At 31.8% G+C, this 16,370-nt stretch overlaps 1 protein-coding gene across 1 annotated transcript in view; it reads left to right on the top strand.

The window, feature by feature from the left end:
- The first annotated feature begins 92 nt into the window (after positions 1–92).
- Positions 93–16,370, top strand: part of LOC148613991 (DNA polymerase theta-like) — a 36,529-nt gene continuing 20,251 nt past the window's right edge. The window contains exons 1-11 of the mRNA XM_088587684.1: positions 93–315; positions 4,827–5,013; positions 5,803–5,848; positions 6,655–7,681; positions 8,298–8,447; positions 9,950–10,104; positions 12,155–12,311; positions 13,142–13,268; positions 14,321–14,682; positions 14,926–15,063; positions 15,590–15,805. Of these exons, the coding sequence (XP_088443810.1) occupies positions 4,931–5,013; positions 5,803–5,848; positions 6,655–7,681; positions 8,298–8,447; positions 9,950–10,104; positions 12,155–12,311; positions 13,142–13,268; positions 14,321–14,682; positions 14,926–15,063; positions 15,590–15,805 (2,461 nt within the window). The 5' untranslated portion in view covers positions 93–315; positions 4,827–4,930. The remainder of the gene's footprint in view (positions 316–4,826; positions 5,014–5,802; positions 5,849–6,654; positions 7,682–8,297; positions 8,448–9,949; positions 10,105–12,154; positions 12,312–13,141; positions 13,269–14,320; positions 14,683–14,925; positions 15,064–15,589; positions 15,806–16,370) is intronic.

Raw genomic sequence — 16,370 nt, 5'->3', positions numbered from 1 at the left:
CAAATGAGACAATGAATATATATCGCCAAAGATCGATTCCGGAAAACGTAATCCGACGTTGCCCGGATTTTATTTTTCAAGCGTAATTTCCACCCTGACGTTTAGCGGAAAATTTGGATTTTGAACACTGAAAATTTATTTTTGCTTTATTTTTAGGCTATATTTGAACACAACTTGATGGTACTTTCTATTTGACAAGATACATTACAGAGTTTTATGCTTTGACCCAATTTTAATCGCCACTGAACCTCAGACTATGACTATGTCTATGACTTAGTATGAGGACTACAAGTTCAACCGATCACTTTTAAAATGGTATTTGCTTAGTTACTCAGCTTAATACTAATCAGAGAGTAAATCTCGCCATTTTCACGACAAAAGTAATTCTCACCAAAGAAAATCGTTGTTTGGTAGATCATTTTTGGACAAAGATTAGATATCAGCAATCAGACTCCGAGTGTTAGTAATAGTTATGTCATAAATTTTGAGCATTAACTTATTTCTCAGGAGAGGATGAAAAATGGGTTTGCGAAAATTACTTTCTGGTGAGAATTACTCCTTGACCAGTATATATCTAAACTGAAAGTACAGTTTTATACACAATACAGCCTTTAGTCAATCAGATGTAAATATATTATTGAGCCAATCAAAACTCTTATCATCTTGTCAAAGGTAAACACAATCATGGCCATGTGCACATGGCTACATACAAGCTTCACAGCCCTGTTAAACCATATGATACATTCAGAAAAAGATTTACCTTATAACAGAATAAATTAAATCCAATTAACAATGATTATCCCATCAGGACGTGTCTAAAACACTTTGAAAAGCAAGAATTGATAAAAGAAAATGGATGACATTTGTTTACACTTTTGTCATGTGCCTTTATTGGCGGGAAAATCGGTAAACAAATTGACGGGGGTTCCCAAATTCTAATTAAATTCAGACAAATAGAATTTGAGATAATTGAAAAGAGGCACAATTAATGGTCAGTGGTAGTTTGTTATAAATTTTATCACTTGAAAAAAGAATCAAGTTAGTTGAAAATTTATAAACAAAAAACAAAATCATATTTTAAGATAAACTTAATTGGACCACAAAGGTCAACAATGAACATGTTTTAAAATTAGGGACTATATGAGCACAGTAATATAAAGTCCTTGATAGAAATAAAACACCTTTTTTTCTGAGTAGTATTTTATTATTTTGCATATAAAAATTGACTAATGGTTTTATATCCTGACTAAGACTAGAGCTAAAACCTGCTTTATATATGCATCAAGAGTGAATCTTGGATACATGCATGTCATAAATGAAGGGGTTATTTTGATGAATTGATACTTCATCACTGGACTTAATACTGTCATATTAAAAAAAAATGAGAAAAAAAGATTTTGGCTCTAATTTCTGAAAATTGGCAACAAAAATTGGCAGCTGGCGATTTTTCTGGTGATAGAACTTTGAAAGCCAGAGCAGCCCCTGTATACAACTCAATAATTGATAAATAAATTCTGGTGTCACAGGTAAAATGTACCTGTCCACCTGTAGTGGACAGTAATTTACATGTAAGGTAAAAACTCAAACTTAATTAGTGCTTGAAAAGACATAATTGTGTGCATAAAAAATAATTGAATTTGTTATTGATATGAAATGAGCAATAAGACTGATGAATATTTAATTGAAATATATGTATACATGTATTTTCAATTCCTACTTTAAAGGGACTTTTTAAATTATAAACAAAATCATATTTTATTAACACATAATAATTCATTTGAAAGAGAGTTTCATTTTAACTGAAATTAATTGTAATTACTTATAGCAACTTGCAGTTTTGTACAGGTGTTTTATCATAACTTGTATATTCAATGTTAAATATACATGTACCCTAAAAAATGTAAATAAAAAACATTTTGGTAGCTTTTAATACATGTATGGGAAACTTTATGTGCTGTTGTATTTGAAGATTTCCACTGTAATAAAGTAATTTTAACTTTAATTTTTCGTGTTGATACTTAAATTGCAAACAAATATCTCTGTATCTGTAATAAATAAACCTGAATTAACTGCATCTCAAGTAAATTCTGATATTAATTCATAAGGCAGAAAAATATGTGTACATACAACTGAAATAACAAAATAAAGTTCCCTAATTATGATTTGCAAAATAATTAATTATACTCTAATCAAATTTTTCCTACTTATAAAGTGATAAATGAAATTAATAAATATATAAATTGTCACATTCATGTAATAATACAATTCAGTTTTATATCAAAATGCCATAACTCATCAAAGACAAAAGAGTTCTACATATACATGTATGCTCAGGGGTTTCATTCATTTTTGGCAGTTCAGGTACCTTTTCTTTTGTTGAAGGTAATTTTCATAATTTTCTTTTATAAAACTAGATGAAATTTAATAATTCTTGATGCACCTTTCTGTAGCTTAAAAGGGTAAAAGTACCTGCTACCGCCGCTTAATGAAAGGCTTGAACGATTGATTAAAATACTGGTAAAAACACTTATTCATCCACAATTCTCTAAGTACTAAATGTTTTTGTAATTTTAATTACCCATACTAAAAACTTTCAAACCCTAAATAAGATAAAAAAAAATGTATTTAGTTTTGTTAGAAAGTGAATTAGACATGTTTAATTTTTAACATTTTAATTTGATTTTTGATTTATTCTACTTATACATGTATACTAATTCTGAAATACTGAAGTGAGCCACCTATGTTAATAATTAACTGTACATGTAAAACCACCAGTAGGTATATGTACCTGTTCAGTTAATTAGTCATTTCCTGTTGTATATTGGATACAGGTGATGCTCGGGGATGGGGGTCCTATTAATTAGGAGCCAATAAGCAATAAATACCTGGCATTGGATGCCAGGTATTTATCAGACTATGCTGCCAGCTGTACTGTACATGATCATCAGTAATAATCACTTTTGGGATTTGGTGCTGCAGATATTTTTTGTTTTGACCACAAATATCTTCAATGCCAAATCCAGAAAAGGATTACATCGGTAAATGCTTAAATGTGAGGACTCGAATGGTTTTTGAATAATATGAGGATGATGAAACCTTAAACACTCTCAAAGAAACATAAATTCAAAACACCTTTCATAGTTTCTCTCAGCCTTGATATAATGTATTCTTAATAACTTTCAAAATGGTAATATTGTTATGATGAACATTTTTATTGTCCTAATGCTATGAAAGCATTCTCTGAATTGACATGGGCTGAAATGTCTGGCATTCATGAAGAACTATGGGTTATCATGGTTCGAAATGTCTTTGGGTTTGAAGTTAAGATTCAATTTTTTATTTAATCATCAAAACTAGTGAATATTTTCCAAGATTGAAAGGGAGTGTATTGGTACATTGTACTTACAGCTTTAATGTACATAATTTTTACATGTACACTGTATATTTGACTGTTCTTCTGTGTGTTTCATCGGACACTTCAGTGTTTGGTTGTACCCTTTTTCCACTTTGTTTTAATTTGGCAAACGTGTAATATACATTGTAATACGAGACAGGTGAATTCCTAAATGCATGCTAAGAAACATAAGTTCATACCCAAATTAGTCTCTGAGCTGCTTTGTCAAACTGCATGTTTTTTTTTTGTGATGTTATGATATGTACATGTACATTGTAATATTGGAGTTAGAGAAAAATAACATACCAAAAACCACTTTTCTGCCTTCTTGCAGTATATTTTAGACCAATCTGATCCTTTATTTCCATTAAACCATTGTCAGACTTCCTTATCATTTATAAGTGTAGCTCCGTTTGTGAGAGTGTGACATGTTTAATAAATGTATAATGTCAATTCAAGCATAAGAAAAGATTAATGATGTTCACAATCATTTGAAAATACATGTATATACTGCATTTATATATTTTAACAGATGACCTCATACATAGTTCATGAACAAATAAATATGGTAATTCATACGTGTACATGTATGTATGAATCTCCCACCAGGGAGATCAAATTGCCAGTATTTAGATGTTGTCTTCATTTCTCCTTAACTCAGGAAGTCAGACTCCAGTTTAAAGATACAATGTATATATTTTTTGCACACACAAAACACAAAAACAAAATTGTTGCCTGCATGTCTATAATGTTCTATTATTGCCAACTAGTGTTTGACATTACACAACCAAGAGAAATAACTTGTACATGTAGCTTTAATATTCTTGGGCTTATAAACAAATTGACATTTTTATACAGCCTATTATACAAAATCTTTCATAGAGAAATTGACAAATCATCATGGTAATGTGTAGTAATTTTCTTAATACACATGTTGTTTTCATTTACTCTTGGACACATGAAATAAAAGTTACTGTTTGAGAAACAGATGATTAAGGAGACTTGCTTTTGCTCTAGTGGATAGATCATGTAGATACAAAACATGTAGTACATGTAGTATAGCAATTTGTTCTCAGTGCTGTTTTTATACAATTATTGTCATGAGGGCAGTTGGTATCATACAGAGGATGTGGTAGTTTTGGAAAAAGTCAACAATATCACTGTGATAGTACCTGTTCAAAATGCCTTTTAAAAATTCTAAAAGACAAGAATAGCAAAACAGTAGTTAAATACCTGAAATTACATTGGACAACTAACTTTAATTGTGTGCACAAAAAGGAACAAGTTAGAGTTCAACTGAAAAAAAATCTATAAAAAAAATCACTAATTTCATATAAACTTCTGACCCAAATTTCAAAATTGCCAAGATTCAAGGTTTACCACATACATGTACATGTATATGATAACACATTTTAAAAAATATTATTTTAAGTTTCAGGAAAAAAGAACACACCAGCCCATTTTCCCACTTAAATATGGAAGACTTGATTATTCATCTGTTGTTAGCTGACCCTTGCAAAGAGTTTTCACAGTATAATGGCCACTGGGCAAAGTCAGGTGTCAAGGAGACGGCTTGGAAGGATTCCAGTAACATCAACCATTTCAAGAAAAATGACTTTGTAATTATGAATTTGATTTAAGATTTATATCAAGCAAAGTGTCTCCAAGTACTTATATGAACATTTTCTAATAAAATTATTTTCCAGTTTTACTCCATTGCTACATGTTATATGTTGTACTTCAGTAGGATAGACATGATGACATAAAGCTTATGGAACTTTTACTTTAATCTGTTCTATTTAAATCATCTTGTAATTGTTAATGATAGAGTTGAACATGTAAAAAAAGTTCAATTATAGTTTAATTTATAGTTAACGAAGAGTTACAGTAATACGTAATATAGGATGTAATACATTCTTAGTTTTTACAGTACTAAAACCCGAATTAAGGATGTTTGCCCATCATGTTCAACCATTATTGTCAGATTTTTAGGTTTCTCTGGTTTTATCAACTTCATTGTATTCATATTTTTTGCTCAGTGATCCCCACTTTCTTTTGATAATTTCATTAAATACACATTAAAATGTTATACGGGATGTTTTTATGAAATCCTTGTTATTTCTTTAGTGTTCTTAATAGATAAAACCTACTAAGACAAAACCTATGGAAAGTCCATAGAAATCCTTTTTCTGTTTAAATTTCAAATGAGCACACTGACTTATCTATTTTTTCTTCTTATATTGTACAAGCTTGAAAGATCACAACCTTTTGAAATCCTCGTTATTCTTAAATAAACCAGAAAACATCCATAAGCAAACCATTATGCAGGAAGTGTATTTCATAATTATACTATACTGTATTATAAGCCTAATTGTACAAATAGTTTTATTATAAAATTGTTGTTTCAGAAGTACAAACATGGGGATTGGAAGCACAAATGGAAATGGAAGTCAGGTACATGTACTTGTATCATCTAGTTGAATTGGTGTGTTTGCATTTACATACAATGCATTAAATGTATACAAGTGCATATTTAAGTTTAAAAACCAAAAAGTAAAATACATTTACTTTACATGGACATTTGTAGAAAAATGTATAGGATTTTGCAAGCCAGTTGACCTGGTGTTGTCAATTATTATCAGCTCTCCATGGTTTTTAACAAGATAATCAAGATACAAGGTAAAGCTAAAGATTAATAAGGTAGTTAGTTGTTTCCAAATGCAGTGAAATAAAATTCAGTTTGTTTTCTAAATGAATTCATGGTAAATATCATACTCAACAGTTTCAGATTGATATATAACTTGATAAGAAATCAAAATTGGGACAAATGTGGTTTGTAAAAATACATGTACTAGATTCAGAGACAATTACCTAAAAGCATGCATCAACAAAATGAAAAAAAATATATTTCCTGTGCTAATACTACATGTATATGAAAAATACAATAGTATTAAATGTTTATACTAAGACTGTGAACATACATGTATCTGATCAAGTTTATAACTTGATGAATTCAGGGAAAACACTTATTTTAATTATAATTACAATGCAGACATGAATATTCTTTTGTATGAGAATGATTGAAGCATCAGGATTGATTACATAATATACTTTTTGAAAACAATGCCTTTTTCTGCTGCTGCCCCAACTAGAACCTCCGAAATGTAAGTGAGATTGGAATTGTTTTGTAGTATGCTACATGTATGTACATGTACATGTATCAGATTTTGATGATTGATTTGAAATGATTATCCTTGTAGGCTAAATCTTCTATAAATAGACCAAAGCCAAATGCTGACATGATGGAATCCTTTGCTTCTTCATTTTGCACAGAACTAGATGTTGAAATGTTTGATGCCATGGATAGAATGGAAGGCAATTTAAAAAAGAAGAAATCAAACACACCCAAAAATAGAAAATGTCAGCTACAGGTGTCAACAAACAAGTCATCATTAGTACCAGCCAAGTCAATAAATGGGGCATCAGGTAGTTCAGTGTTCATAAATAGGACATCAAGACACTCAAACATGTCAGTAAATGAACCATCAGGGTCAATAGATAGGAATGTTTCAGATAAAAATAGCACAGATGTAGCACAAGGGTCAAAATCGTCAGGATATAAATTCAAAGACAGTAACACTGAACTTTTTGTCAAAGGTAAAGAATGTTGTAGAAGCTCTTATAATCCATATCAACCTGCTACTTCTGAAGAGCTAAAACCAAAACAAAGTGATGGTCATTCAAGGGAATCCAGTTCAATGTTTAACTCCAACTCATTGCAAAATGAGGCTTTCAAATCTCCCGTTGTGACAAATATTGTCAGAAGTCATAATTCCTCAAGATCTGTCAAACATCTACAGAGTACAGACAATATAACATGGCAGACACCAAAAGTAGCTTCTACCCCTGCTGGGCCTCATATGGGGGGAAGAGGTCAGCAAGGGAAATTAACAGAATCAGCAACTAAAAGGCAAAGTCAGTTATTCAAGTCATTGTTTACATTACAAAACTCAATGAATTTATCCGATATTATCTTATCCCCAAATGTTGATGATGGTAATAAGAAAATGAACCAGAAAGGCAAGGACTCAAAAAATAGAACACCACTGAAGGATAAAGGTGGAAGTATTCAAAATTGTAAGAAAACTATATTCAAAGATAAACCTGATCAAGTAGAAAAGCCAGATGAACCTCAAAATGGTAGACAATATGACTCACAAGAAAAGGTCAAGGACAACAAAGAGGGTTACAATGAGAACATGATCACTAAAAATTCTAGCATGAATGGTAAGAAAAAATTCTCCCGATATTTAGAGTCTGCTGTCATTTTCACAAAAAAAATCATACATATTAAATTAACTATAAGGTATGACATATTACTGTTTTTTGTGACATTATCTAAGAAAGATTTCACACAAATTACTTTTTGTGAAATTGATGCCAGACCTTTTTTGTTATAAAATAGACAAGACTATAGATAATGTCAGCCATTTGTTACCTTGTCACTTTAGCTTCTATATACATAATACATGTAAATGTTCACAAAAAAATAATCTAATGATGGTAAGAAAAACGTACTCACTTTGTCCTCTTAGTGCCTACATGCACATAAGGCCAAAACCATGCAATAATAAGGGAAAGTTGTGAAATGAATCTCCATTAATGACTTACCATTTAACAGTTCAAGAACATAGTCTTTGGAGTTCAATGTGATGAAAAAAGTGCAATATTCAGCAAGCTTGGTAAATATTTTCATGTAAATAAGAGAGATTTTCGTGATTTAAAACAGGCATAAACAGGAGGCTAGTGAATTTCACACTTAAAAGAAATAGGTATTAAAAAAACAAGGAATAACTTTTTAGGGATTCTTTTTAACCACTTCTGATTATGATTTATATTTCAGAAAAGTCTTCCATGATGAATATCAGTGGGGATAAACTAAGTCTGTCCAACTGGGGTCTACCTGAAGCTGTTCTGAACCAGTATCATAATAAAGGCATCACCTCCATGTTTGAATGGCAAGCTGAGTGCTTGTGTTCAGGAAATACTCTTGGTATAACACATGTAACATAAAGTAAATTAAAGAATATACTATGTACTCTACCAAAACCTGGTGTTTAGTGCCAAAAGAATTGAAAAAATAATTAAGTCTGAGAATATTCTTAAATTCCATGGTAACTCCAATCAGAGTCTTTGAAACTGATGACATCACAAACAGTTAGAAAATTTTCTCAGTTTTAAGTAATTTTGTGACACTGAGGCCTGATTCCTTGTTACTTTAAAGCAAATTCTGGCTTTAATCGCTATCATAGTTTTCTCTTCACTCTGTGTATATTTACTTCCTACATGTATTTTGCCAATTTCTACTTATCTGTTTGTGTTGTACAGTCATGTGTAACTACAGACTTTTTAGACTGTTTGATATTGTTGGTATGAACAGCATGCAATATATATATTTTTTCATGTATAATACTTCAAAATTATCATATGCATGTAATCAAATAAGGAAATTACTCCTTAATATCACCAGTTCATATTGCAAAAAGTGATACTTACAAAAAAACCACAAAATTTTTTAGTAGTTTGCCTTGAAGATAATTTTCCTTTCATTCCAGTTATTTTTTTGATGAATTTTTACCAATATGAATAATACATGTATTTTAGTAACATCTGGCTTAGACCCAGTGACTAAGGGCACAAATCAAAGTTAATATGGCCTTATTATGTGTAAAACTGATTTCAAGAGCCAACAGTGGGTATGCTGGATTTGTGAGGTTTGGGAGCCAGTACATAGTATAAACTATCAAGCTACTAGGCTCATCTTTTTAGGAGGTAGCAATGAATTTGTTCACAATTTCACGTTCTGAAAATTTAGTCAGTTGGAATGAAATTGAATTTGTAATTTCTTTTTGTAGAATTTCAATGTAAAATTACATCAAATAACAACAATATTATTTGCAGCTTTATCAGCTGGAATAATAACAAAGTCCTTGTCGAGTTCATTCAACTTGCTGAGCCTAGTAGCATAAAAGTTTCTACTATGTACTGGCTTCCCAAACTTCACAAATCACCTTATAAATATAGATTTATTTCCTCTTCAAGTCATTGCTCAACAACCAAATTTCTATTTTACTTATTAGTATGCTTGGTACCATATAACGAAAATAAACTTTGCAAAAAGCATGCATGTAAATTACAAATGGTGCTAATCAGTTGATGACAGTGACAGAATTGATCCAGATTTCATATTTTCTTTTCTTTCAGTTTTGTTTTCAGGTGTGCTTGAATTAAAATATAAGCATTGAGTTCAGTTATTGGGTATAAATGACCTTGGGTCTGTTTACGTAGCAACACAGACTGCTTTGTGGTTTATTCAGCATAAACCAACCCAAGTCATTTATATTCAGTAATCTAAACCAACAATTTAAATCCATCCTTAAATGAACACGGTCGGGTCTATAGAAAGAAAACACAATTATTCCAGTTTTAATCATAACAATGCAATATGCTAATTGTCTGTACCAATATAATGCATCTTTGAATTTCTTATTTCAGCGGGGGGAAACCTGGTCTACTCTGCTCCTACCAGTGCAGGTAAAACCATGGTTGCAGAGCTACTGGTTCTCAAGAGAGTTATGGAAACTAAGAAGAAAGCCATATTTATTTTACCCTTTGTTTCAGTGGCTAGAGAGAAAATGTATTATTTACAGGTTGGTGTTATTATTACCTTGTTAAAACTTCTGAGTCAAATGTGATTAAAGGTCAGGCCTCAGTGCTAAAAAACTTTACAAATAATAAGTAGTGGTTCGGGACCTCAATTTCTAACCAAAGTCCTTTGAAATTTTATTTACATATATAGGTCCTGGAGCTTCGACAACTTTTCATTGACACAATATTGAGTGCCTATAGTTGTGCTCAAGTGGACCATTGATTTCAAACTTGAAAAAGTTCATGCCTTAGAACAAAAAGAAATGAATTTGCAGATGTTTCAAATGTAAAATACAAAGACAGTATGACAAGAAAAGATAACTTAAGATTGAATTCAACAGTGCATTTGCCTATTCAACCATTCAGTCTAAAATTCTACATGACAGGCACTTCCTATAGTAAGGAGAAATCTGTAAATTTAGAAAAAAATAAGTGTAAGACTCAAGAGTTTATTGATTTTGGTGCAGCCTGGTCCTACCCTAGGTGTCAAACTGAAAAAAGTCCATGAGTAAAAAATTGTCTTTGTGACATCAATTTCAAAGACAGTGATTTGAGTTACCATGGAAGTAAAGAATTCTCTAACTTAAATATTTTTTAAAGTTTTTTGGCACTGATAAACTAAAGCAGGTCAAAATCAGACCACATAGCATTAGTGTCTGAATTTGATGATTGATGTACCATGAACTATTGTTGAAAAACTATTTTTGTGTGAGATACCAATGTTCTTTTGTGGTGCCATCAAACAAAATCAAATTCCCAACTAAATGTTAAATTTCATTGAAAACTTAGGTTGTCTCTAAAAATGAAATCCTTGATTAAAATTCCATGAGCTAAAGAAATTTTAACAAACCACAAAAATTGATACCGACATTGAACAAATAAAAATGTCTTTATGATATACCAAAAAACCAGGGGTCACGCTGGGCTTTGCCAATGTCGCAATTTGCGATTTTTTATTTGATCTTGCGTTTTGTATATTAAAATTGACAGGAAGTTTATCAGCAAGGGATATTTTCTCTAATTATCAAATTATGTTGGCACCTGGTCAGAGTTAACTGACCATGACCAATTTACAACTGAAGGCAATTAACGGTAATTAGACCAGACGACCGTGACTGACAATATCCTGAAGGGAGGTGTCAATCAAATGTAAATATATTATTAAGCCAATCAAAACTCTCATCATCTGGTCAAAGGTAAACACAATTATGGCCATGTGCACGTGGCTACATACAAGCTTCACAGCCCTGTTTAACCATGTGATACATTCAGAAACAGACTTACCTAATAACAGAATAAATTAAATCCAATTAACAATGATTATCCCATCAGGAAGTGTCTAAACACTTAGAAATTAAAGAATTGATAAAAGAAAATGGATGACATTTGTTTACACTTTTGCCATGTGACTTTTTGGCGGGAAAATCGGTAAACAAATAGAATGGGGATTCCCAAAATCTAATTAAGGAAAAACTATTCAGATACAAGGATAATTAAACAGGGACACAATTAATGGTCCATGGTACAAAATGTAGTTTGTTAGAAATTTTATCACTTGAAAAAAAAAAGAATCAAGTTTGTTAAATTAAAAAAAAATCAAATTATATTGTAAGATAAATTAGACCATAAAGGACAAAGGTGAAAATGCTTTAAAATCAGGGACTATGTGAGAATAGTAATAAAGTCCTTGATAGAAATAAAATACCTGTTTCTGGAGTAGTACTTTATTTATTTTATGCATATGAAAGTGACAGACTAGAGCTAAAAACCTGCTTCATTCATGCATCAAAAGTGAATCTTGTGTACATGTATGTCATGAATGGAGAGGTTATTTTGATGAAATGACACAGATAATTCATCAGTGGACTTAATACTGGCATATTTATTAAATAATATAATGTTCCCCCCCCCACCCCGCTGACTCTAATTTCTGAAAATTGGCTGCCAATTTTTCTGGCGACAGAATTTTGGAAGCCAGAGCAGCCCCTGAAAAAACCCTTAAGAAGTGAGAGTAAAAACAATGGGCACAATGAGAAATTCCACTTTTTTCAGCAATTATACCAAGATGCTGGGATAAGAGTGAGTGGGTTTATGGGAAGTTATTCTCCCCCAGGAGGACTTAAGGCAGTAGATGTAGCTGTGTGTACCATTGAGAAGGGCAATGGTCTTATAAACAGACTAATGGAACATAAAGAACTTGATAAGTTAGGTATGATACATCCAAAATAAGATTCCAAATTTACTTTTCAACACTATTTTGTATATTACAAGAAAACACATCCGTGGTGTGAACACAGTAAGACAATAATAAGAGTAATAGTTTCTTATACAAGTAACTATTGTCCCATGAGTATGTACCGCTGAATTTTGTAGGATATCTACTAAAAGTCAGAACATTGTCATCATTTTCCATAACAGTCATCATGACTACATTGAAAAATCCCAAATCATCCATGACATTGTCAATGGTTTTGTTTACATTGTCTATGATGTACCATTCTCTGGGAACTATGAACTACATGTATTAGGTCTATGAAACAAATATTTTATTATTTTAGTGCAAATTTTTGTCTGGGTTGTAACTCTGTTGTCTTTTGATTAAGACTTTTGATATTTGGCAAGCCTATTAATCAGCTGAAGACCATAGTTTATGACCTATGACCTTGAACTTTGACCTCAAGTTCAAATTATTGTTTTTTGCAGACAAATTTGTGTACAGGCTTTATGTCTTTAGGTGTAGGCTTTTGATATTTGGCAGGTTGATTGATCAGCTGAAGATGATGTGTCACATACCATTGTTGATGACCTATGACCTTGAACTTTGACCTCAAGTTCAAATTAATGTTTTTTTGCATACAAATTTGTGTACAGGCTTTATGTCTATAGGTGTAGGCTTTTGATATTTGACATGAGAGTAGGTCAGCTCAAGACTAATATGTCAGAATCCATCTCAGAAATATGTAGTTTTACACATTTTCACTTATAAATGGAGGAAATACAAAATGTTGATGACTGGTAATTGATTATTAAATTCTGCAGGTATTATCGTTGTTGATGAATTACATTTAGTTGGAGATTCACATCGAGGCTATCTATTGGAACTGATGCTCACCAAAATCTGTTATGTCGTGAGAAAAGAAAAAGAGCTAGCTGATAAAGAGAACCAGTAAGAAATTGATTAAGAATGGGTCTGCTATGTTGTTCGTATTTGGTATACCACTGCCTCTCTGTCAACATGTTGTATATTATCTCAAAAGTCTTTCAAGGGATATTAATATTTAAAAAAAAAAAAAAAAGACATGCTTTAATGAAAGACAGAAAGTTTACTTTGTTTTGAAGTATTAATTTCAGAGTAACAAGACTTTAAACATTTTAAGTTTTTAAATCCATAATTCTGAGACAAAAAATTATTGTGCTACCTCATAGAAGCAATAGACTGCAGAAAGGCATGCTTTGAAACATTATTTGGACTCAAAGCAAACTAATAATCACTCATGCTTGATAGAGAAGCAGTGACTACCAATTCTAAAGTCTTATGTATCATTCCGCCAGGGATCAATCTCGTAACTTCCGCTTCCTTGTTATGAGCATGCTGCCACAAGACCATCAAAGCAGGATCATTGTGAAAGAAAAGTAATTAGCAATTATAAAAAAACAAACTTTTTCTATTTGTACATGTTTTGATGAGCTGTCTCATTACAAGGACAGAATGTCAGGACTTCATTGTTAGAAAGTGCTAACTTCCTACAAAGTTTTGTTATTTTTTGGAATATTTTTCATTCACTTTAGAAAGGTTTTGTTGATTTGTAGACATTAGAAAATGCTGTGTTTGCTTTAAAAGCTTTCAGAATTCATGTTCGAGAAATTGAGAAATCTAAGGTTACTTATACTGATTATATAGAAGAAAACTTTGGTACTTGTTTGAGAAATCCCATTTGTTCGAGTCATCCATGTTTGAGCGAGTGAAGTTTTGACTGTATGTAGGAGGTCTGTAATATGACTCAGAATAGTTCTGTTAGATATATTTTGGAAGTTATTGTTTGAACTTTGAATGCAGGGGCAAAACAGGTATTAAATAAAATCTTCATGCATATTTATATTTGTCAAGACATCATCTGTGATAATACTGTGCTGCATTTTTAGTAAAGCCAGAAGTTATTTCAATACAAATATCTCTGTCTCTCATAGGCAAAGCCTAAAATCATAGTATATTTCCAGATCTGATGTAAACAACAGTGTACAGATAGTTGGAATGAGTGCCACACTGCCAAACCTTGACCTCTTGGCAAGGTGGCTGAAGGCAGAACTCTACCACACAGATTTTAGACCAGTACCATTGACAGAATGTGTCAAGTTCGGCACAACGCTGTACGACAACTCAATGGTTAAAATCAGGAATGTTGACCTTACTTTGACCTTTAGAGATGACCCTGATCATGTGATACCCTTATGTCTGGAGACAGTAAAGGCAGGAAATGGTGTACTGGTGTTTTGCCCAACCAAAAACTGGTGTGAGAAATTGTCAGAGGCTGTTGCAAAAGAGTTTTACATTATTCTTAGAAATTCACGACCTCAGAATGGTGGGTTACTATTTTGTAATGTACCTTCAAGTAGATAAGAATATATAGATTTTAAATGTCTAGCAATGTATATTATCTTAATGATAATTAAGCACAATGTAAATTAATACATGTACTTTTAATACAAAAAGCACCATGAAAAATACATGTGAGTCAAATGCAGGAAATTGCCATGAGATTGCTTGAAAGTTTTTTAGGTTAAGAACACTGTGTTTTGTTAGATGAACTATGTATTTTTATCAGGTGAAAAAGAAGAGTTACCTTTGCCTTTGAATGGCAACAGCCTTATGGATATTGTAGAACAGCTGAAGAGGACACCTGTTGGTTTAGACACTACACTTGGACGGACAGTACCATTTGGTGTGGCCTACCACCATGCAGGTAACAGTCATATACATGTAAAAATTAACAAACTCTATCTGGACTTGTGTCAGTTATTGGTTGTCACCACATAACTTTGATTTGCTGTGATGGATATCAATGAAACTTGTAGATGAATGTTTGAGTGAAAAATGGGACACATTTTGGTTATGAGGATTTAGTCTAGGTCATAGACATCTTTATCTAAATAGATTTTTGTAATTTTTGTGCTGGCTGCATGTCCTGCAGATGTTGAATTTAATTTTTTTCAAAGTAACACTGAATGTCTAGAATAAACATTTTTATTGTCCTTTAAATAATTTTTGAGCATTTGGTCATCAATAAACAATACATTAAATTTGTTTCCTGGAAATGTATTGTCAAAGTAAAAGAAAGTACTGTTTTCTGTTTTAAAACAATCAAGCTATCTGTACAATATGTGATCCTTTTGTTTAAAGGTAACCAAAATCACAAATACGAAAGCATGTTTTGTTTTCTTGATATACACAAAATATGATACAATTATTTCCATTTACTGTTTTCATAGGTTTGACATTTGATGAAAGGGACATCATTGAAGGCAGTTTTAGACAAGGTTTTCTTAAAGTCCTCATAGCCACTTCTACACTGTCATCTGGTGTAAATCTACCAGCACGAAGGGTGATTGTGAGGACACCTACATATCATGCAGGGAAGATAATTGATATATTAACATACAAGCAGATGATTGGTCGAGCTGGTAGGAAAGGAGTTGATACTGAAGGTATTTTAAACATGTAACAGGTTTTAATGAAATTTTGATCTTTTTGTAATGCAGTTACTGTGAAACCTGTCTAAACTGAACTCCAAATAAACCCCCAAAAAATCTTAAAATATCCAGATGTTTGAACCCCAAATGAACCCCATATCTTAGATCTTAAAACATCCAAATGTTTCTTATTTTAAGGTTGTTTCAAGAAATGGTTTTATACATGATTTTTGTCTCACCTGCCAGGAATGTTGAAATAGGCGAGACTAAGGTTAAACTTAGTCATTGGGGTTGGGGTCCACATTCAGATTTTCATGTTAAGCTTTCTGATTAGGTCAGTTTAATATGAAACACTTGTGTTGGGTCAATCATAATTGGTATGTAGTTGCATTTGCATCATTACAGCACAATTTTAGATCCATTTCATGAATATGACCCTGCAGTCTAGTCTACTGATTTTCAAAATTACAAATTTCATGTATGCTGTTGCATTAGCATTACTATATCACAATTCTGTATCCGTTTTATGCATATATTACTGCAGTCACAGTCTGTTGACTTTGAAATTTCAAATTTCACT

The sequence above is a fragment of the Perna viridis genome, chromosome 6 (assembly GCF_037379345.1).
Source record: "Perna viridis isolate PV_CMFRI_1.1 ecotype Kerala chromosome 6, ASM3737934v1, whole genome shotgun sequence".
In the NCBI taxonomy this organism is placed as follows: Eukaryota; Metazoa; Mollusca; class Bivalvia; order Mytilida; family Mytilidae; genus Perna; species Perna viridis.
This window is presented reverse-complemented; position numbering and strand designations above follow the sequence as displayed.